Source organism: Bufo bufo, chromosome 9, assembly GCF_905171765.1.
Source record: "Bufo bufo chromosome 9, aBufBuf1.1, whole genome shotgun sequence".
In the NCBI taxonomy this organism is placed as follows: domain Eukaryota; kingdom Metazoa; phylum Chordata; class Amphibia; order Anura; family Bufonidae; genus Bufo; species Bufo bufo.
In genome coordinates this window covers 191,686,614-191,710,999 of record NC_053397.1, presented here as the reverse complement: position 1 = coordinate 191,710,999, position 24,386 = coordinate 191,686,614, and the positions used below count along the sequence as shown (strand labels likewise).

The 24,386-nt window shown below is 44.7% G+C and overlaps 1 protein-coding gene across 4 annotated transcripts in view; it reads right to left on the bottom strand.

Moving 5' to 3' along the window:
* LOC120979751 (protein transport protein Sec16B-like) overlaps positions 1-24,386 on the bottom strand; it is a 269,654-nt gene that overhangs the window by 43,871 nt on the left and 201,397 nt on the right. For all 4 annotated transcript variants that reach the window (XM_040408708.1, XM_040408707.1, XM_040408709.1 and 1 more), the window contains one exon: positions 17,206-17,276. In XM_040408708.1, coding sequence (XP_040264642.1) covers positions 17,206-17,276 — 71 coding nt within the window. The remainder of the gene's footprint in view (positions 1-17,205; positions 17,277-24,386) is intronic.

The window sequence follows — 24,386 nt, the reverse complement described above, 5'->3', positions numbered from 1 at the left end:
ACATTGGGAGGGATGGTGATTTATGGAGCGGAGGATAGGAGTTGTGGCTGATCTCTGGTCTAGTGCTCCTTGGGCCGTGGGTGCAGTGGCGGTAGGGGCGCAACCCTTCTTCCCCTTGGAGCACACCATGGATTTGGGGTCTCCTGCCAGGTGGTGACCGGGGTGCCCTTAGTGTTGGATAGGTAGCGGACTGCAAGGCAGAAGGACTGGTGCAGGGCCGGTGGATGGTGAAAGCAATGACCAGGTCATCATGGTTATAATAAATAAAGTCTCTTTACTGAATAGATGATGGAGTTGCAGTACAAATACAAGCAGTATGCACGGCTCCCAAGTATTTCATAAAACAGAAGGTTGTACATAAGTGGCTGAAATAATGTTCCTCCCTGAGTCTCTTTCTATAGGTACTAGCAATCTCCCCAATTTAACCAAAGGCATGCAATCACCCTCAATATTTCTCTGCAATGCCCAACTGCGGGTTGCAGTACTAAATCAGCTGACCAGTCCATCTCAGAAGTATGGTAGTCGCCAGAAGCAATTTACCCTAACGACATGCAGTAAAGTCCAATTATCTTCATCGTCCCTAGCCCATGCATTCACCCGATCCCAAATCTTCAGAAATAATTTAATTCTTCTCTGCCTAAGAGTTTGTCTCTTGGCACAGTAACCTTTTCTGGCAGCTGCACACAACTTACAGGCTTCTGCTGCACTCAACGGCTTCTGCTAGACTCATAGGCTGCAGCCGGCCTCACAGGCTAGCTTAGACTGGTTTGTAAACCAGCCACAACACATCAGAGGTGGCAGGGCCAGTGCACCACCCAGCAATTGTAACCAAGACTGCCAAATTAACCGTTTGCTCCCCTATACATAGCCTTTCTGGATTACAGAGTGCATAGACTACAGTTAGCATTACAATAAACAGTTTAAAGTAGTGAACCATAACATTAAAGAGGTTGTGCAGCGATTTATTGTTGATGATTTATCCTCAGGATAGGTCATCAGTATCTGATCGTCAGGGATCCGACACCCGGAACCCTGACGATCAGCTGTTTGTAGAGAAGAAGAAGCTCCATGCAAGCACTGCTTTCTTTTCATTACACTACGCGGTGGCATAGTGTAGTACAAGTACTTGCTCCATTCAAGTGAGTACTCATCATTACACTGCACTTTCGAGACAAAGTGCAGTGTAATGAAAAGGAAGCAGCACTTGCATGGAGCGCCACCTCTTCTTCAAACAGCTGATCGGTGGGGATGCTGGGTGTTGGACCCCGCTGATCAGATGTTGATGACCTATCCTGAGGATAGGTCTTTAATATAAATCACTGCACAAACCTTTTAACCGTTTAGCGGTGCACCAGTGGGTCACTGCATATGCACGCCTTAAAGGGGTTGTCCGGGTTCAGCTCTGAACCCGGACATTCCTCGATTTTCACCCAGGCAGCACCCTTGACTTGAGCATCGGAGCAGTTCATGCTCCGATGCTCTCCTTTGCCCTGCGCTAAATCGCGCAGGGCAAAGGCATTTTTTGGAGATCCGGTGACGTACCGGGCTCTCCATGGGGCTGCCAGGAAGCCCGGTGACGTTACCGGCACTGATGGGCGGTATTTAGCGCCTAGCTAGTAAAACGGCTAGGGCAGCGCTAAAGCCCGCCCATCAGATCCGGTGACATCACTGAACACACTGCCGGGCGGAAGCTTCCGCCCGGCAGTGTGTTATGATAAACAAAAGAGCCTGTGCCCTGCGCGATTTAGCGCAGGGCAAGGGAGCGCATCGGAGCATGCGATGCTCCGATGCTAGCCTCGGGGGGGCTGCCTGGGTGAAAATAAGTGTATGTCCGGGTTCAGCTCTGAACCCGGACAACTCCTTTAATAACTGCAGCGCACCTTGGGCCATCCATGTGCCAGAACTAATCGCCATCTATGAGTGGAGTAGATATAAGGTATAATTTACAATAGTTTTCTGTTGTTAAAGGGGTTGTGCCAAGTTTTGAAGTTATTCCCTATCCACAGGATAACTAACTGATCGGTGGGGGTCCGACCATTGGGACTTCCACTGAGATCCCGTTCACAGTTTTTCTTTCTTTTTTTTTTGCAGCGACTTGACCTCAATAGTCACTGGTTTACTAGCCTAACATAAAAGATCATTATTTGTGTACAACGTAAAAACATTTAACCAGGTAATCACAGTCAATAAAACATGTAAGAAAGCCCAGCTCAGCAGATCCTTTATTAGTGGACAGACAGGGTGCTTTCTACAGAAAATGATGATACCTGGACCTCACCACTGGTTGTAGAACATCCAGGTATCTGCAGAGTGTGACACACAGATATCTTAGCTTCCTTACATTCTATCATTCACATTCTATCATTATCCCCCAACTGGAGTCCCCACAGTGTTATATCCTGCTGCTTGCTGTGCCCCCCCCCCCCCCCCCCAAGGGGTGTAGCTATAGGGGGTGCAGAGGTAGCAGTCGCTACCGGGCCCAGGAGCCTGAAAGGGCCCAAAGACACTTGTGCTGCATAAGAAGACACACAAAGCTGAACTCTTGCACAGGGGCCCATGAGCCTTTAGTTCCGCCCCTGCCCCCCCCCAATACCCCCAAATACTATCCTGAAGAAACATTACTGCCCCCCATAGTAATAGTTCTCCTCATAGTCCCACCAATAGTAATTCCCTTCTAGAATGCCCTCATTAGAGTAACACTGCCCCAACCGTGATAATGCTCCTCAACAATGCCCCCATTATTAGAAGAGCCCTCCCATATTAATAATACCCTCACAGAGTCCCCAGTAGAAATAAGGCCCACTATTGTTCCCCCAGTGGTAATAAAGCTCCCTACAGACTCCTCAGTAGTAATAAGGCCCCCATAGTGCGCTTAGTAGAAATAAGGCAGATCTATAAGACCCTCCTATAGAGCCCCCAGTAGTAATAAGACCTATAATGTCCCCTGGATCTGCAGTGCCCCCTGCAGTTATAATCCTCCCTCCACCATACAGTCCCATGTAAATAACATAACACCTCCTCCCCAGCCGCCTCCAACGCACAATCCCATGTAAACATCACCCCCTAAGGCTACTTTCACACTTGCGTTCGTGCAGATCTGTCCTGTACTTGTACAGGACGGATCCGCACCGATAATACAAACGAATGCATCCGTTCAGGACCGATTCGTTTTTGTATTAGATTAGAATTTCTAAGTCCCAATACGGATCCGTCCTGACTTACATTGAAAGTCAATGGGGGACGGATCCGTTTACAATTGCACCATTTTGTGTCAATGGGATCAAAGGGATCCGTCCCCATTGACTTACATTTTAAGTCAGGACGGATCCGTTTGGCTCCGCAAGGCCATGTGGACATAAAAACGCTGCTTGCAGCATTTTGGGGTCCGCCTCCAAAACGGAACGGAGGGCCGTACGGAGCCGAACGAATGCATTCTGAATGGATCCGCATCCATTTAGAATGCATTGGGGTTAAACTGATGCATTTGGGTCTGCTTGTGAGAGCCTTGAAACGGATCTCACAAGCGGATCCCCAAACGCAAGTGTGAACGTAGCCTAAACATGAAGTCCCATGTACATAAACATTATTCCCCCCCACCATCCACTTTCAACATACAGTCCCATGTAAATAACATCACTCCCTCCCCCAGCCACCTCAAGCACACAGTTCCATGTCAATAACATCCCTCCCTTCAGCCCTAACATACATCCCAGTTAAATAACTACAACTCCCAGCATTGCTCTGCCTCTCCCTTCACTTACCTCTCCTCATGTACAGACATCACCATTAGGCTCCTTCTCCTCTTCACTCCGGTCCAATCCTGCACTGGTCACATGATGGTGACATCATCCAGGTCATCCTATCACAGCCTGTTTTGCTGATCACATGACCTGTGATGTCATCACAGGTCCTTCAGCTCTTCCCAGTGTATTAGATTCAATTGTATTGCTGTTCTGTGTACGGCAATACAATTGTATCTAGCAGGCAGGCGGGGCATGGGACAAAACATCCGGGGCCCAGGCCCCGAATGTTTTAACCTAGCGACGCCCCTGCTCAATCCTATAGAAAAGTAAAATTTGCACACAAAAAATGTTGCTAAAACAGAGATTGGTGCAATCATTGAAAGGCCTGTTCTACGTGCAAAGACTTTTGTCAAAATTGCATTACCAGTTGACCTCATCAACCAGGGGGTACCTCATCAGTGAAACCCTCCTCACATTTCGAGAGGCACTCTCTCCATGAGCCCCATCAGTTAGAGGTAGTAAGAGTGCTTATGCCAGGGTTTCATTCAGAATCTAAAGGACATGTGTATGGAAAGCACTGTGCTTGGTATGCTGTGAGGGGGTTTCAGCACTCACCAGAGAGCCACAGGCTCTTCAAACAGCTGACCGGAGGTAGCTCCGAGAGTCAGACCTTTACCGATCTGATATTGATGGCCTATCCTGAGGTGGGAGAGATGGCTGTCATCTGAATGAGGAGTCGGCTGACAGCTATTGATGATGTATAGGCACCTTAAGGAACAACTAACCCCTTTGTGCTCCAATGGCAAGAATTGGATTGAAAGGCAGGATGCCACATTTTCTTACATTTTGATGTCAAATTTTAAGCTTTACAAGATACTAAATAAATTCTGGATCCAAAATACAGAGCAGCGCTTCCTTAGCAGGTCTGCATCCAGTTAATTTATTGCTGTAATTCAGATTAGAGAAACACCTGTATTTAATGTATGGAAATTCAGTATTTCAGGTTACTACCACCCTACATCATGCATGGAAACATCTCCTGATCATTGGTTCGGCTGAATGGAAGAATGAGGTCCTAAATGCTGCATAGCTCTCATTACATGGTAAAATGACTTATGGCGGTTTGTGGCCCCTAGAATGTGCATCCACCTGATTACAGAGAGTTGTGCAGTCTATTAACTCCACTAGATCAATAAATTATTGTTATGCATCTACACTCACCTAAAGAATTATTAGGAACACCATACTAATACGGTGTTGGACCCCCTTTTGCCTTCAGAACTGCCTTAATTCTACGTGGCATTGATTCAACAAGGTGCTGATAGCATTCTTTAGAAATGTTGGCCCATATTGATAGGACAGCATCTTGCAGTTGATGGAGATTAGAGGGATGCACATCCAGGGCACGAAGCTCCCGTTCCACCACATCCCAAAGATGCTCTATTGGGTTGAGATCTGGTGACTGTGGGGGCCATTTTGGTACAGTGAACTCATTGTCATGTTCAAGAAACCAATTTGAAATGATTCGAGCTTTGTGACATGGTGCATTATGCTGCTGGAAGTAGCCATCAGAGGATGGATACATTTTCTCATTCTGTTTACGCAAAATTCGGACTCTACCATTTGAATGTCTCAACAGAAATCGAGACTCATCAGACCAGGCAACATTTTTCCAGTCTTCAACAGTCCAATTTTGGTGAGCTCGTTCAAATTGTAGCCTCTTTTTCCTATTTGTAGTGGAGATGAGTGGTACCCAGTGGGGTCTTCTGTTGTTGTAGCCCATCCGCCTCAAGGTTGTGCGTGTTGTGGCTTCACAAATGCTTTGCTGCATACCTCAGTTGTAACGAGTGGTTATTTCAGTCAACGTTGCTCTTCTATCAGCTTGAATCAGTCGGCCCATTCTCCTCTGACCTCTAGCATCCACAAGGCATTTTTGCCCACAGGACTGCCGCATACTGGATGTTTTTCCCTTTTCACACCATTCTTTGTAAACCCTAGAAATGGTTGTGCGTGAAAATCCCAGTAACTGAGCAGATTGTGAAATACTCAGACCGGCCCGTCTGGCACCAACAACCATGCCACGCTCAAAATTGCTTAAATCACCTTTCTTTCCCATTCTGACATTCAGTTTGGAGTTCAGGAGATTGTCTTGACCAGGACCACACCCCTAAATGCATTGAAGCAACTGCCATGTGATTGGTTGACTAGATAATTGCATGAGAAATAGAACAGGTGTTCCTAATAATTAAACCTGTGATGTGAGGCACTATGAAGTTGTCACTACCAGAGCTTTGGGACGTTCTCACAGCTCTGTTTCTCCACCCCTGTGATGATGTCACTACTAGAGCTGGGAGGCGTTCTCACTACTCTGTTTACTTCTGGTTTCTTTCACCACAGCTGTCCTTCATGTGTTTGATTTCCCTCTCTTTATATCACCCCTCCTCCTATGATAGGATGTGGATTATAGTTCTCACTTCAGTTGTGGCTCTTGCTTTGGTTTCTTCACTTGTAGCTATCAGTCCACTGGACCTGTGTTCTGCTGCAGCTAGCACTCCGGATTTTGCCAACCTGTCCTTGGATCCGTCTTCTCTGCGGCTACAACACCTTCAGCTAAGTCTGCAGACATTGTTGTATTCCTGTTTGTTTTCTGACTGGATCTGAGGTGGCCACGGTTCCCTCCATATACTGAGTAGGGCACTGGTGGCCGTGCCCCTTCCACTATTGTAGGGGTTACAGTGGTCATTAGTCTTAGGCACGTGGGCATGCCTCGTTCCGCCTTTTGGATCCGGGCATGTGCTTTAGCAGAATAGGGAAAGCGTTGAGGGTCGGACAGGGGTCACCCTTTATCCTCCCTAGTTCTGGGTCCAGTCAGTTGCTCTGTACTGTGAATTACTATCGTTGCTCACATACACCCGTGACAGAAGTCTATTTAGTCCTCATGCACTAGGTTGTGTTACATGCAAATGTATGGGCTCTACAGTAGTTCCATATGCCTCCAATTTCATATAAAATAGCTCTGTAATATGGTGCTATAATTAGGCACCACATGGCTGGAAATGGTATGCCTATGGCTCCATAGTACATAGCCATAAGAACTGCACCTGCTGCCACATAGCATTTTTCATGTGCATGAGCTCTTAAAGTGGCCCTAAACATTAGATAGAAGTTGGTTAATGGTTTAACTGCAATCATCTCCCGTGTAGGGGAAAAAGTGACTGCTGCTTCCCCATAGAGAATCATTGTTTTTTTTGGAAGGAGATCCCAGTTTAACAGTACGATCACTGACCAGAAATGATGATCAGTGATGCTTTCACCCAATTAAGGAGCATTTGCCCGATCATCAGATGATCGAGTGACACCTTTGCACAGGCGAACGTTCATTTCTGGTAATCGGTCTGATAATCGGCCCATGTAAAGGGACCTTTGCTCTTCTTAATCCAATAAAATTTCATTGTATGTGGATTGGTAACTTGATCTGCACTTCTTGCACCATAAACTTTTACTTGTATTTGCTGTCATTTTATTTATTTTTTAATCCTTGAATTCAAAGAAATCATCCAGGTCACGGCTGTTTTATACAGTATAACAATCACACACATTAATGCTGCCCACCTATTGCATAGTACATAGTTACATAGTTGATACGGTGGAAAAAAAGACAAAAGTCCATCAAGTTCAACCAAGGGATAGGTCGGGATGCGAATCCCAGAAGGAAGTGAGACTCAGATTTCTACACATTTTCATAAGCATTAATGTGGTTTACTTTTAAGAATCCATCTAAACCCTTTTTAGAACTGTCCACTGTTCCTGCTGTGACCACGTCCTGAGGAAGTCTATTCCATAGATTCACAGTTCTTACATTAAAGAAGCTTTGACGCTTCTGGAGACTGAACTTTTTCTTCCCCAGTCGGAGGCAGTGCCCCCTTGTTTTTTGAGGGCATTTTACATGAAACAGTTTTTCACCGTATTTTTTGTACGGCCCATTTATATATTTGTATAGGTTAATCATGTCCCCCTTAGACGTCTCTTCTCAAGACTAAATAAATTCTATTATTTTAATCTTTCTTCATAACTAAGACCCTCCCTGCCCCTTATCAGTTTAGTCGCTCTCCTCTGTACTTTTTTCCCAGCTCCAGAGCATCCTTTCTATGTACTGGTGCCCAGAACTGAACTGCATATTCCAGATGAGGCCGCACCAATGCTTTGAAAAGTGGTAATATTACATCCCTGCCCCGCGAGTCCATGCCTCGTTTAATGCATGACAATATCCTGGTGGCCTTAGAAGCAGCTGATTGACATTGTATGCTGTTATTAAATCTACCATCTACAAGGACACCCAAATCCTTCTCCAACAGTGACTCTCCCAGTGTTACATCACCTAGGACATATGGAGCACAGAGATTATTACTACCAAAATGCATAACTTTACATTTATCCACATTGAACCTCATTTGCCAAGTTGATGCCCAATCACTCAGAGTGTTCAAGTCAACTTGTAGTTTATGGACATCTTCCTGCAAAAATAGAAATGGTGCTAATAATCCCGTCCCCAATATCATTAATAAATAATTTAAATAATAGAGGGCCCAGCACTGAACCTTGGGATACAACACTTATAACCTATGACCATTCTGAATAGGAATCATTGACCACAACTCTCTGGAAACGGTCCTTCAGCCAGTTTTCAATCCAATTACAAACTATACTTTCCAAGCCTATAGACCTTACTTTACCTATTAAACGTCTATGAGGGACAGTATCAAAAGCCTTTGCAAAATCCAGAAACACTACATCCACAGACGCCCCTCTGTTCAGGCTACTACTCACCTCCTCATGAAAACAAATCAGGTTAATCTGACAACTTCTGTCCTTGGTAAAACCCATGCTGGTTATCACTTATAATATTATTTACAGTTACATACTCCAGTATATAGTCCCTTAAGAGTCCTTCAAGCATTTCTCAAACAACAGAAGTTAAACTAACTGGTCTATAATTACCTGTGAAGAACCTAGATCCTTTTGAATATGGGAACCACATTTGCCTTGTGCCAATTACTTGGCACTGTACCAGTACCTAGAGAATCTTTAAAAATCATAAACAGGGGCACAGCAATGACTGAACTGAGCTCTTTAAAGTGTAACTGCCGTTTCATTTTTCATTTCCTAATGGTATAGTACACCTTGCTGTATAAGTGCTTTTGTGATTTAAAATTTGATCATTTTCAGTTTTACCTGCTAATAACTCCTACAAATGCATGCTACTTTCCTACTCAGCAGCTCTCATCTCACAGCGTTGCCTATGCAGTTCATCTTCTCCGTATTATAACAAGAGACGGACGAGTTCTGGGAGGAGGAGCTCAGCCCTGACAGCCTGGAGCTGGGCTGAGGCAGAAAGTGGAGGGGGGAGGGCTGCTTTAGATGGTGACACCTTCTTAATGGTAGCAGCTAGAAATATGCAACTGGTCTTGTTTGAAAGCTGACAGTCCAGGCCATAGACAGCTCTAGACCAAGCAACAGAGGAAAATTCACTGTTTAAAATAGAGTCAGGAATAATCGAGGATAAATGCTGCTTTTTCAGCTTCATTCACAGCATCCAGATTTATATCATTGATATCTTCCCCTGTACTGAATAGATTTATGTCATTCTGGTATTGTCTGAAAGCTTAGAATGTCTAGCTGGTAACAAACCAGAGATATAAGCCGCTAAAGAAGCCCCCACCCCTGTCAGTCTGGAAGAGAATAAGGGACAGCTGGCTATTAAGAGGTTAAAAGAAATGCTTACTGATTTAATGTAATTGCAGGGCTTGTCTCTGGTTAGCTGTATGTGAGGCTACACACTGCTCTGGGTACTGTGGGAAGTTTTCTGTGTTCTGATTGGTCCTGCTAGTTCATGTGAGCTTATGGGAAGTGAGGGAAATACAGGATGGCCTCAAGGAAGGGCAAAGATCATCACAGGAAGAGCAGCAGAGGCCATCTTAGGATCTTGCAGAAATAGAGGCACTGAGAAATATGGTTGATAAGGGCTGAATACAGACATCAGAAAGGAAAAATTTGCTGAAAAATGCAGCTTCATGAATATCTTCCCTTCAGCATCACATATGTTAGGAATTTCATTTTTGGTAGTGAAATGGCAGTTACACTTTAAGCTCTCTTGGGTGTAATCCATCTGGACCCGGAGCCTTGTTCATATTTACCTTATTTATCTTATCTTGGAGCTAATTTAACTTATCTTGGAGTTAGCCAATTGAGTATATTACTGGATGTACTAACAGCCCCAGCACCACAGATATCAGCTCCTTTCTCTTCTTTTGTATATACAGAGCTAAAAAACCCATTTAGTAACTCTGTTTTTTCCTTATCTTCAGTGACTACCCCCCTTTATCATTATTTAGGGTTCCTAGCTGCTCAGACCTTGGTTTTTTAGCATTTATATATTACATTTTTTTGGGGGGATTTGTTTTTCTCTCTTTTGCCACCTGCTGTTCGTTTTGTATTATTGCTAATTTTTAGAGATGGGACGGGGGATTCGTCGAATCCACGAATCCCTCAAATCTTGCTGGATTTGTGGGATTCGTGGAATCGAATCCCGACGTAATTTACCGGATACGAATCCGACGAATCCCGGTGGTGCCCAGACTGGTGGTGGCGGCAGCAGGGCACTCTAGAAGATGAGCGCTTCGCTGCTGCGACAGGGGAGGGAGAGGCGTTTCCTTTTCCTGTTCCTCTGATAGGCTGCGGGCCTTGTGCCAGCAGCCTATCAGTGGCCGGTGCAGGCGGCGCGATGACGTAATTGCGCCGCCTGAGCCGTACAGCGCGGGACACAGGCCAGAAGAGGCCTGCATCGCAGCGGAGGTAAGTAAAAGTGTTTTTTTTTTTTTATTTGTTACTGCCACATTGGCGAGGGGGAGAGGTGAGAGGCACTATGATACTACTGGCACATTTGGGGGGAGGCACTATGATACTGGCACATTATGGAGGGAGATGGCACTATGATACTACTGGCACATTGGGGGGGGAGGCACTATGACACTTGCACATTATGGGGGGAGATGGCACTGATACTACTGGCACATAGGGGGGGAGGCACTATGATACTGGCACATTATGGGGGGAGATGACACTATGATACTGGCACATTATGAGGGGAAATGGCACTATGATACTACTGGCACATTGGGGGGAGGCACTATGACACTGGCACATTAAGGGGGGAGATGGCACTGATACTACTGGCACATTGGGGGGGAGGCACTATGATACTGGCACATTATGGGGGGAGATGGCACTATGATACTACTGGCACATTGGGGGGAGGCACTATGACACTGGCACATTATGGGGGGAGGCACTATGACACTGGCACATTATGGGGGGAGAAGGCACTGATACTACTGGCACATTGGGGGGAGGCACTATGACACTGGCACATTATTGGGGGAGATGGCACTGATACTACTGGCACATTGGGGGGGAGGCACTATGATACTGGCACATTATGAGGGGAGATGGCACTATGATACTGGCACATTATGGGGGGAGATGGCACTATGATACTGGCACATTATGGGGGGAGGTGACACTATGATACTACTGGCACATTGGGGGGGAGGCACTATGACACTGGCACATTATTGGGGGAGATGGCACTGATACTACTGGCACATTGGGGGGGAGGCACTATGATACTGGCACATTATGAGGGGAGATGGCACTATGATACTGGCCCATTATGGGGGGAGATGGCACTATGATACTGGCACATTATGGGGGGAGGTGACACTATAATACTGGCACATTATGGGGAGATGGAACTATGATACTGGCACATTGGGGGGAGATGGCACTATGATACTGGCACATTATGGGGGGAGATGGCACTATGATACTGGCACATTATGGGGGGAGGTGGCACTATAATGCTGGCACATTATGGGGGGAAATAGCACTATGATACTGGCACATTGGGGGAGATGGCACTATGATACTGGCACATTGGGGGGGAGATGGCACTATGATACTGGCACATTATGGGGGGAGATGGCACTATGATACTGGCACATTATGGGGGGAGATGGCACTATAATACTGGCACATTGGTGGGGAGATGGCACTATGATACTGGCACATTGGGGGGAGATGGCACTATGATACTGGCACATTATGGGGGGAGATGGCACTATGATACTGCCACATTATGGGGGGAGATGGCACTATAATACTGGCACATTGGTGGGGAGATGGCACTATGATACTGGCACATTGGGGGGGGGGAGATGGCACTATGATACTGGCACGTTATAGGGGGGAGATGGCACTATAATACTGGCACATTGGGGGGGAGATGGCACTATGATACTGGCACATTATGGGGGGAGATGGCACTATAATACTGGCACATTGGGGGGGTGGCACTATGATACTGGCACATTGGGTGGGAGATGGCACTATGATACCGGCACATGGGGGGGAGGAGGGAGGCACTCCGCACTTGATACTGGCACATGGGGGGAGGAGAGAGGCATTTGATACTGGCACATTATTAGGGGGGCATCTCTGAGGACACTTACTGGCACATTATTGGGTGGCACTGTGGGGCCACTTCTTATTGGCACATTATTGGGGGGCATTATGGGGGCATCTACTAAGGCCACAAAGAAGGGGTATTTTATATGGGGGGCTCTGTGTGGTACTAGTATTATCAGGGGTATTATCTGTTTCTGCAGTATAGTATTGGGGAGCACAGCGGAACAGTATTGGGGGTGTTAGGATGATTTGTCCAGAAGATGGGAGGATGATGGAAAAGTGTCAAACTGCAGAGACGAAAAATGGCTGAAAAATGGTGGTCTGGTCTGAAGGTCTGAAAGGAGAAGATGAGGAAAGAGAACATCTACATCAAAGGAGACGTCACTAGATGTAAGAGGTATGTGCCGCTGTATTACCCTGTATGTTCTGTAGTGATAGGAGCAGGGGCGTAGCGATCGCGGTCATATAGGGTGCGACCGTGACTGGGAGGTGGAGGTGGAGGTTCAGACAAACTGACGCGGTCTGACTTTGTTTCTTACACCGTTCACATAATTATGTACAGGATTCGTATGATTCGAGATTCGAAAGATTCGATATATTCGAGAACAGATTCGGATTCGGATTTGAAAAAAATTGGATTCGTCCCACCTCTACTAATTTTATCTCCTTTTTACAGATTTTATTTAGCCCTTTGTAATCTTCAAATGCTCCAGCTGACCCCTCAGATTTGTATTTTTTAAATGCCTTTTTTGCTTTTTTATTGCCCTTTTTACAGTAGCTGTAAGCCATGGGGGGTTTAATTTTTTCCGTTTATACTTGTTACCTTAGGCCCCTTTCACACGGGCGAGTATTCCACGCGGATGCGATGCGTAAGGTGAAGGCATTGCACCCGCACTGAATCCTGACCCATTCATTTCTATGGGGCTGTGCACACGAGCTGTGATTTTCACGCATCACTCTTTGTGCGTTTTTCACGTAATGCATGCCCCATAGAAATGAATGGGGTTGCGTGAAAATCGCAAGCATCCGCAAGCAAGTGCGGATGCGGTGCGATTTTCACGCACGGTTGCTAGGAGACGTTATATATGGTTATAAGGGAAAATAATAGCATTCTGAATACAGAATGCATAGTAAAATAGTGCTGGAGGGGTTAAAAAAAAATTAAAAATAATTTAACTCACATTAATCCACTTGCTCGCGCAGCCCGGCATCTCTTCTGTCTTCATCTTAGCTGTGTGCAGGAAAAGGACCTGTGGTGACATCACTCCAGTCATCACATGATCCATCACCATGGTAAAAGATCCTGTGACGGACCATGTGATGACCGGAGTGACGTCACCACAGGTCCTTTTCCTGCACACAGCTAAGATGAAGACAGAAGAGAAGCTGGGCTGCGCGAGCAAGTGGATTAAGGTGAGTTAAATCATTTTTATTTATTTTTTAACCCCTCCAGCGCTATTGTACTATGCATTCTGTATTCAGAATGCTATTATTTTCCCTTATAACTATGTTATAAGGGGAAATAATACAATCTACAGAACACCGATCCCAAGCCCGAACTTCTGTGAAGAGTTCGGGTTTGGGTACCAAACATGCGTGATTTTTCTCACGTGAGTGCAAAACGCATTACAATGTTTTGCACTCGCGCAGAAAAATTGCGCATGTTCCCGCAACGCACTCGCACCTTTTCCCGCAACGCCCGTGTGAAAGAGGCCTAAAGGAATATATTTTTTTGTGCAATTACTCAATGTGGATATAAAGCTCTCCCATTTATCCTCAGTATTATTATGTGACAGTAGCTGCCATGAAATGCTGCCCTCAACCCAGGGAAATTAGCCTTTTTAAAATTCAGTGTGTTTGTTCTGCCTGACAGAGTTTGCTTCTTATATTGTAATGGAAGGTTATACAAAATGAACGCTATGTTCCATCTTGTACCAACAAAGTGCGTTTCCTTTGTGTTTCACAGCAGATAACCGTTACACACCCACAGACAGCCCCTATCTTGTTTGATTGTTTGGCCTTCAGCCATTGTTTCTGCTTTTCGGCTTGATAATTTTCAGCATCCAAATGTACTGTACATTAAACAAGAGGTGAGCCAAGGTTAGAATGGATGTCATCAAAACTTTACACAATAGGAACATTAATAAATCCATTTAAGTTTAATAACCTGCAACTCTATCATAACAACAGGCATACGTTCGACTCCCATTGTCCACCATGATAAACCATATTCACACAAGGACATTCACACACGTTGGGGTTTTTGTGTCGTATAGATGTAGCAGGGGTAACACACACACTCTTAACTCAAATTTATTAACTCATTGCGTTATCATGAAACAAAAAGCCATTGAAAAGCAATTGCTTAACACATTTAGTTGCATTTAGTTTAGATAACTTGTCTCATAAAGCATGTGTGTTAACCCCGCTACATCCGTAATTTTACTGCAGATTTTACAAAGCTGCAATTTTCTTCACAAAATTTTGTGTGACCAAATTGCGATATATGATAAGGCTATTTTCACACTTGCGTTATTAATTCCGGTATTGAGATCCGACAGAGGATCAGTCTTAAATGTTGCACGTCAGGATGCATCTGTTCTGTTAGGATGCGGTTGTGTGAAATCAAAATGGAAAAAAAAATGGATCCGTCACTAAATACATTGAAAGTCAATGGATGACTGATCTGTTTTTTAGGCTCCTAAAAAAAAAATGGACCCGTCACCAATACATTGTTTTCAGTGACGGATCAGTTTTTTTTTAGCTTGCAGCGGTTTTGTGTTCGGTCACAAAACGGAATGCTGCCGGAACGGATCTCTTTCCATTCAGAATGCATGAGAACTCAACAGAAACGTGTTTTTTTTCCCCAGCATTGAGATCCTCTGCCAGATCTCTATAACGGAAAACAACAACACAAGTAGCCTATGCCTTATTCCTGTGTTCACATGTTGCAGAAGTTTTACTGTGTAAGTTCACGCTGAGAAATATCTTCCATTTAAGCGTACGGGTTTTATAATAAATGCACACTTTTTAGAACAACTTCGAATCCACAGCATGCCCTACAATATACATTTGCTGTGGATTCTGCTGTGAATTATGCGTAGAAATGTATTGCGTAGAAAAAAAACAAAGGAATAAAATTGCATCTGAATCCGCATGTGAATTGTTCCAGTCACCTGCAGACATATCGTGGATACATTGCACAGTTATTCTATGTGAACCATAACATAGCCTAAATGTTCCACAGATTGTCTCATCTCAATATCCATGCCTCCCAAGTTTCCCACTTTTGGAGGGACAGACCCTCTTTTTGACCCAAATCCCTTTGTCCCTCTTTGATTCATATATGTCCCTCTTTTTGACCTGGGGAATTAATGGTTAAATATGCATTAATACATTTAGTAAATTGCTCCTTACTAAACTATCTGTATGGTTTCTACCTGTATATTAGACCATAACTTCATTATTTGGTGCAATTTGGACCTTAAGATATCTATAATCCGATGACTTATGTGCTAATATTTCAATGGATATTGAAGTGCATGAAAAAATATATAATTGTCCCAGGGGCTCCACATGCTGTAAAAAAAATAAAGGAATCTACACTCACCTCACCGATCCCCAGCTGCTGCAGTTCTGATGGAGTTTGGTGGAGTTAGAGGCATGGCTTAGTATCAAAAAAATTGCCGTAATGAGAGCCGTCATATACAGGGGTGAACCTAGCCTTTTTGCTGCCTGAGGCGAAAACTGAAACGACCCCCCCCCCCCCCAAAGCCAATTTCTTAACCCAATCCCTTTGTCACAATGAAAGAGCTCATTGCCCATGGCCCTTCCGCTGCCCCCCTCTTGCCCCTAGCTGGTGCTGCCCATTGGTGGTGCACCCCTGGGCATATATTGTCCCGCTTTGCAATTTTCAAAGGTTGGGGGGTATGAATATCCCCTTTTGCTATGCTCTGTTAGCATCTATGGATGTTCAATACCTCTTCTTTAAAGGGGTTTTCTAAGAGTTCAATAGTGATTGCCTCTCCTCAGGATGGGTCATCAATATAAGATTGGAGGGGTTTCATTTCAAGAGGCTGCGGTGCTCCAGTGAGTGCCGTGGCCCCTTCCTAGGCCAGTGACGTCAAATTCATCAGTCACATGAAACATCAGTCTCATTCAAGTCAAAAGGTCTGGGCTGCAATACCAAAGACAGCCAGCAGGGGGTGCCAGGTGTTGGGCCCTCACCGATCAGATATTGATAGCCTATCCCAAGGACAGGCCATCAATTTTGAGCTCCCCAAAAACCCTGTTAATGAGCCAGTGCTGGAAAATGCTAACAAAGATTGGTTTTCATTCTGGTGGACCTGGTTTGTTTAGTGCAAGTGAAATCAGAAACGAGTGGCAACTTCCTTCCGCAAAATGAACTTTTCACCAGGGATCTTGGGAGCCAAATGCGTTAGAGCAATTAACTGTCAGCTATAGAAGCACTGATATAAAACAGGTTTTCTGGAACATTAATATTAAGGACACCGTATCAGATTATAGGGGTCCGACTCGTGGGTGCCCCACTGATCCCTGTGCCCCAGTGCTTCTGCAGTGGTAAAAGGCTCCTCGCTGATATGGTTACTTTGTCCAGAATTAAATTACTTTTCACGGTTGGATTTTTTCCAAAATACTCAAGACACTTGACTTTGCCTAAGAATATATTTAATTGAATATTCCTGGCAACACGGCTATTTACAAGGCAGTGCTACAAACCTGTGTTCCATTACTATTACAGACCCAAAGGCATCTCCCACCAGCCCTTTTCTTCATTAAAGTTCCTCTGAACATTGCTTTAAGTCCATCCAAGCTGATTAATTCAGTTCTTAATCATAAAATACTCACTAGACATACAAGGTCTTTTCCAACTCCAAGAGAATGTAAAGATGAAATGAACTCCAGTTAATTGGCTTACCTTCATCATTAGTGCATTGTTACTGAAACTGCTGCTCGGAGAAGGGGAATCGGAGATCTCCTCCAAGTTTTCTTTATGGGAGGAAAAAAGAAACCAGTTAAGATGCAAAATAGATATTTACACCAGCATAGAATGACAAAAAACTTAATTTCCATTTTGATGAAAAGAAAATAATACAACACACCAAGTGCACATGGTCTTCAGTGGTAGTGCCAACAGACCCTCCATACTTCAGGGGTAGAATCCAATAATTTTCTACAACATATCAGTGAGTGTTCTACTGGAGATTTATACAGTATATTTGTCACACAATATATATTAGATGGGATTTAAAGATAACTTCTGCTGCATCTCTCTCTCTATAACAGCTCAGGGGGGTGCCCTTTTTGCTGGAGCTCTCTCCCTATCACAGCTCAGGGGGCATGTCCTTTCTGTGGCAGATCTCGCTATCACTGCTTGGTTGGAATACTTTCTACTGCAGCTCTCTCTCAGTAACTGTTGCCGATTTTAAAAGTTGTTTTACACCAATGGTTGTGGAACTACTTTGCCAACCAACCAATTTGACTTTGGGCAGTCACCTGATATTCACCCTTTACCCTTCAACCATTGTATGTTAAACCTTCGTAACTGGGTCCATAAGTATATGGAAAAACTTCATCCCAAGGAAAGAGAAAATAAAGATTTAATAATTATGTACACCTTTGGGGACACTTATTTATTAATACTACATAGACAAAAAAAAAATCACAGAAAAACTAAGGTAAAAACATCCTGCATCCTTCAATAATGTGGCTAGTGACATCCGCAAATTTATATATCATACCGTGCAGGATGTTTTTACCTTAGTTTTTCTGTGATTTTTTTTTGTCTATGTAGTATTTGCTTGAGGGAGTGGCACCTTCAAGTGTGAATGTGCACCTATTTTATCTTGGGAGTAGCATTCCTTTGCACTTTTGCCCTTCCTATCCAATAGAGCGCCTTGATTAGGTGGTACATATAGGTGTGCTTGCTCCTCCTCCCATCGGTTGCTTGATGCACATGGAGGTGACTAGGAGCAGCACACCATATGTGCGGGGTCTGCGCTCCTAAACCTAGAAGCCCAATGGCTTAGGTAGGTTTAGCGTAGGACCCGCCTGACCTGAGACCACCTTGGCGCTTGGTAGGCGGGCACAGATGTGTTTTGATCAAAATATATTGGCTAAGTATATCAATCCTCTTAAACAGTATTAAGTTGCCCTATTAGCTAGCGTTTGGTGTCCCTAACAGCCTGTCCCTGCTCCACAAAGCAATCTCTCCCTACACTGGCAAAATACAGAATGTAAAAAGGCTGCCACGTCGGGTTCTGTGATAGGGTGGGGGCTGTCCATGTGCTGAAATGTCTCAATTTGCTGTCCTGTCCCACCTGATTGATCTGTCATGGGTCAAAGTTCGGCACAATGCAAAATAATATGTCGCTGGAGGACATCGCCATATGTTCACATGTTCGGCGAATCGCGAACGCGCAAAGTTCACCGCGAAACGACCGCCGGGCGAATAAAAATGACATAAAAATAAAGCCCAATATATCACTGAAAAAAGGAGGCAGAATTACTTGAATTGGTATCAATTTAATCCAGAATAATCTCTACTCCCTAGTTCTATTGTCTGCATATATAACAGTGTGCTGCCTTATTTTATTTGCTGTTGTTATGTTAGCTTTATGGATGTGCGCCTGTGACTTTGGATGTGCTAGTCTAAATTTTCTTGCAGTGTGTTTGGAGGGTAGCTGCCCCCATTTCGATTAGGCACTGCCCACCCATCTGCACAGGGCTTCTAAACAGAGTATAAATATTGCCGGTTCCTAGTACACCACCCTGAACATTGTAAGCTTAAATTAGGGCCAGGAGAGTAACCATCTGGAGAAGCCACCTTTACGTTGGTGTATGGGTCCGACACATGTTTGATCCAAAATGTGCGCGAAGAGCTTCCATTTTTCATGTATAGTAGGTAGGGTTGAGCAAATTGAAGTAGCCAAAATGGACTTTGATCCGAATTTCAGGGAAAATTTGATTCGCTGTGAAACCGAACTCATCCTACATGGTAATGAATCAATTTTCCCTGAAATGGCAGTAAAAAAAAAACATACTTACCTCATCCATTTGAGTGCAAAGAGGCCGCCGCAGCCATCTTGATTGAAGATCCTGCGCAAAAAGTTTGCCGGCCATCACGCACCACACGAGATTTCGCTTGGGATCTTCAATGAAGACGGCAGACGCTTTGCACTCAAATGGATAAGGTGTCATGCCCTGCCCTGTGAGTGATCTGAGAAGGTCTAGCAGACTTGCGGCACATGCGCCTATCTGACAGATAGCTTTGTTGTGTTGTTGGGCAGGGTCCCACCTCCTCGCAGGTTCTGCTCGTTAGTCAGTTAGTGATGCTATTTATCTCCGCCTCTCACTGTAGCCCTTGCGGTTTATAGTTTCTGCTGGAGTTCTCTGCTGGTGCTTGGTGGATCTCCTGCTCCCAGTCCGTCTTGAGATAAGTCCTCTTTTCTTCCCTTTTGTTGTATTTCTTGGCTAGGCCTTAGGAAGACACTAGTTCCTTCATCTCTTGCAAGGAACTGGTTCTCTTATCGCCAGTTCCCTAGCTGAGTGTCTGTTTCAGTTGCAGCAGGGATTAGGTTCCAGTGCATGAACACTTCTACCATTGGGATTTGTTCATGTTGGTAGCAGTGAGGGAAAGGCTTAGGCCCCTTTCACACGGGCGAGTATTCCGCGCGGATGCGATGCGTGAGTTGAACGCATTGCACCCGCACTGAATACCGACCCATTCATTTCTATGGGGCTGTTCACATGAGCGGTGATTTTCACGCATCACTTGTGCGTTGCGTGAAAATCGCAGCATGCTCTATATTCTGCGTTTTTCACGCAACGCAGGCCCCATAGAAGTGAATGGGGTTGCGTGAAAATCGCAAGCATCCGCAAGCAAGTGCGGATGCGGTGCGATTTTCACGCACGGTTGCTAGGAGACGATCGGGATGGAGATTCGATCATTATTATTATTTTCCCTTATAACATAGTTATAAGGGAAAATAATAGCATTCAGAATACAGAATGCATAGTAAACTAGCGCTGGAGGGGTTAAAAAAAAAAGAATTTTTTTTTTAACTCACCTTAGTCCACTTGATAGCGCAGCCGGCATCTCCTTCTGCATTCTTTCTTTAGGACCTGGGTAAAGGACCTTTGATGACGTCACTCCGGTCATCACATGGTACGTCACATGATCTTTTACCATGGTGATGGATCATGTGATGACCGGAGTGACGTCATCAAAGGTCCTTTACCCAGGAAGAATACAGAAGGAGATGACGGCTGCGCTATCAAGTGGACTAAGGTGAGTTAAATTATTATTATTATTTTTTTAACCCCTCCAGCGCTATTTTACTTTGCATTCAGTATTCAGAATGCTATTATTTTCCCTTATAACCATGTTATAAGGGAAAATAATACAATCTACAGAACACCGATCCCAAGCCCGAACTTCTGTGAAGAAGTTTGGGTTTGGGTACCAAACATGCGTGATTTTTCTCACGCGAGTGCAAAACGCATTACAGTGTTTTGCACTCGCGCGGAAAAATCGCGGGTGTTCCCGCAACGCACCTGCACATTTTCCCGCAACGCCCGTGTGAAAGAGGCCTTAGGCCCCTTTCACATGAGCGAGTTTTCCGCACGGGTGCAATGCGTGATGTGTTACGCATAGCACCCGCACTGAATCCTGACCCATTCATTTCAATGGGTCTGTGTACATGAGCATTGTTTTTTACGCATCACTTCTGCGTTGCGTGAAAATTGCAGCATGTTCTATATTCTGCGTTTTTCACGCAACGCAGGCCCCATAGAAGTGAATAGGGCTGCGTGAAAACCACATTGCATCCGCAAGCAAGTGCGGGTGCGATGCGTTTTTCACTGATGGTTTCACTGAAGTAAACCTTCCGTTTTTTATCATGCGCGTGAAAAATGCATCAAAACGCATTGCACCCGCGCAGAAAAAACTGAACAACTCAACGCAATCGCAGACAAAACTGACTGAACTTGCTTGCAAAATGGTGCGAGTTTCACTGAACGCACCCTGAACGCATTAGTCAGGTGGTGACCATTCCCTGTTCCTTAGCTGTGGGGCCTAGCCTGGTGTTTAGTTACCTGTTAGTTGTGTTTGGTTTGCTTTTCTTCCTTTACCTTCCGTGACATTATAAACCGCCCATACCGTCATTTTGTTTTCTTGCTCCGTGCAAAATGTTGATACTCTGGTTGATCGCAGAGATATCTGGTGTCTGGCGCCGCTGGTGGGAACCAGGTCAGCCTTAAACCAAAGGTCGCTCTCCCAGATAGGTTTTCCGGGGGAAGTGATAACTTTGTTCGGTTCAGGGAGTCCTGTAAACTATATTTTCGTCTGCGTCCGATTTCATCTGGAGACGAAAATCAAAGAGTGGGGACTATCATTTCTCTGCTAAAAGGTGATGCTCAGTCCTGGGCTTTTTCTCTGCCGATCGGTTTGCAGTCCCTCTGTTCGATGGACGAATTTTTCAGAGCCCTAGGGCTGATTTATGATGACCCAGACCGGGTCTCTTTAGCTGAATCTAAGCTGCGTGGCTTGTGTCAGGGAGAATGTTCTGCTGAGGTATATTGTGCTGAATTCAGAAGATGGGCGACTGACTCGGAGTGGAATGATCCTGCACTCCGTAGTCAGTTCTGTCAGGGGCTGTCTGAGAGACTAAGGCTGGGTTCACACGGGCGTTGCGGGAAAATGTGCGGGTGCGTTGCGGGGACACCCGCGATTTTTCCGCGCGAGTGCAAAACATTGTAGTGCGTTTTGCACTCGCGTGAGAAAAATCGCGCATGTTTGGTACCCAAACCCGAACTTCTTCATAGAAGTTCGGGCTTGGGATCGGTGTTCTGTAGATTGTATTATTTCCCCTTATAACATAGTTATAAGGGGAAATAATAGCATTCTGAATACAGAATGCATAGTAAACTAGCGCTGGAGGGGTTAAAAAAAAATATATATATATTTAACTCACCTTAGTCTGTATTCAGAATGCTATTATTTTCCCTTATAACCATGTTATAAGGGAAAATAATAATGATCGGGTCTCCATCCCGATCACCTCCTAGCAACCGTGCGTGAAAATCGCAAAGCATCCGCACATGCTTGCGGATGCTTGCGATTTTCACGCAGCCCCATTCACTTCTATGGGGCCTGCGCTGCGTGAAAAACGCAGAATATAGAGCATGCTGCAATTTTCACGCAACGCACAAGTGATGCGTGAAAATCACCGCTCATGTGAACAGCCCCATAGAAATGAATGGGTCGGTATTCAGTGCGGGTGCAATGCGTTCACCTCACGCATCGCATCCGCGCGGAATACTCGCCCGTGTGAAAGGGGCCTAAAAGATGCATTTCATGAAAACCCTGAATCATTGGAGACGGCCATGTCCCTAGCCGTAAAGATTGATAGATGTCTGAGGGAGAGAAGCAAGGTTCCCCTCAGGCAGGAGGCACTGTCGTATGGGGAATCTGTCCCTCCTGTTCCTCGGGGTACAGTGACACTGGAACCAGGGACTGGAGATGAGCCTATGCAGTTAGGTCAGGTCTCGTCTTACCCTGGTTATAGGAACTCTAGAGGGCAGAAAAGACTGTTATTTCTGTGGTAAAGAAGGACATTTCATTAATGTGTGTCCTTTTATTAAGCCTCAAAGTGGTAATAAAGAAAAAAAGGGGGTTCTTTCAAAGGAACAATGAGTTCCCTTACTCTTTGTAGTGTGAATGGGAAGTCAGAACAGGTATATTTGTATTCTACCTGCAGTAACTGTTTTCTCCTGCCTGCCATAGTGGCACTAGACTATGAAAATATTGAGTTAGAAGTACAGTTGCAAGAAAAAGTATGTGAACCCTTTGGAATGATATGGATTTCTGCACAAATTGGTCATAAAATGTGATCTGATCTTCATCTAAGTCAATACAATAGACAATCACAGTCTGCTTAAACTTATAACACACAAAGAATTAAATGTTACCATGTTTTTATTTAACACACCATGTACACGCTCACAGTGCAAGTGGAAAAAGTATGTGAACCCTTGGATTTAATACCTCCTTTGGAAGCAATATCTTCAACGAAACGTTTTCTGTAGTTGCAGATCAGACGTGCACAACGGTCAGGAGTAATTCTTGACCATTCCTCTTTACAGAACTGTTTCAGTTCAGCAATATTCTTGGGATGTCTGGTGTGAATCGCTTTCTTGAGGTCATGCCACAGCATCTCAATCGGGTTGAGATCAGGACTCTGACTGGGCCACTCCAGAAGGAGTATTTTCTTCTGTTCTAGCCATTCTGTTGTTGATTTTCTTCTATGATTTGGGTCGTTGTCCTGTTGCAACACCCATCTTCTGTTGAGCTTCAGCTGGTGGACAGATGGCCTTAAGTTCTTCTGCAAAATGTTTTGATAAACTTGGGAATTCATTTTTCCTTCGATGATAGCAATCCGTCCAGGCCTTGACGCAGCAAAGCAGCCCCAAACCATGATGCCCCCACCACCATACTTCACAGTTGGGGTGAGGTTTTGATGTTGGCGTGCTGTGCTTCTTTTTCTCCACACATAGTGTTGTGTGTTTCTTCCAAACAACTCAACTTTGGTTTCATCTGTCCACAGAATATATTGCCAGTACTGCTGTGAAACATCCAGGTGCTCTTGTGCAAACTGTAAACGTGCAGCAATGTTTTTTTTGGACAGCAGTGGCTTCCTCTGTGGTATCCTCCCAAGAAAACCATTCTTGTTTAGTGTTTTACATATCGTAGATTCGCTAACAGGGATGTTAGCATATGCCAGAGACTTTTGTAAGTCTTTAGCTGACACTCTAGGATTCTTCTTCACCTCTTCTTCTTGCTCTTGCAGTCATCTTTACAGAACGGCCACTCCTAGGGAGAGTAGCAGCAGTGCTGAACTTTCTCCATTTATAGACAATTTGTCTTACCATGGACAGATAAACAGCAAGGCTTTTGGAGATACTTTTATAACCCTTTCCAGCTTCATGCAAGTCAACAATTCTTAATCGTAGGTCTTCTGAGAGCTCTTTTGTGCGAGGAATCATTCACATCAGGCAATGCTTCTTGTGAAAAGCAAACCCAGAACTGGTATGTGTTTT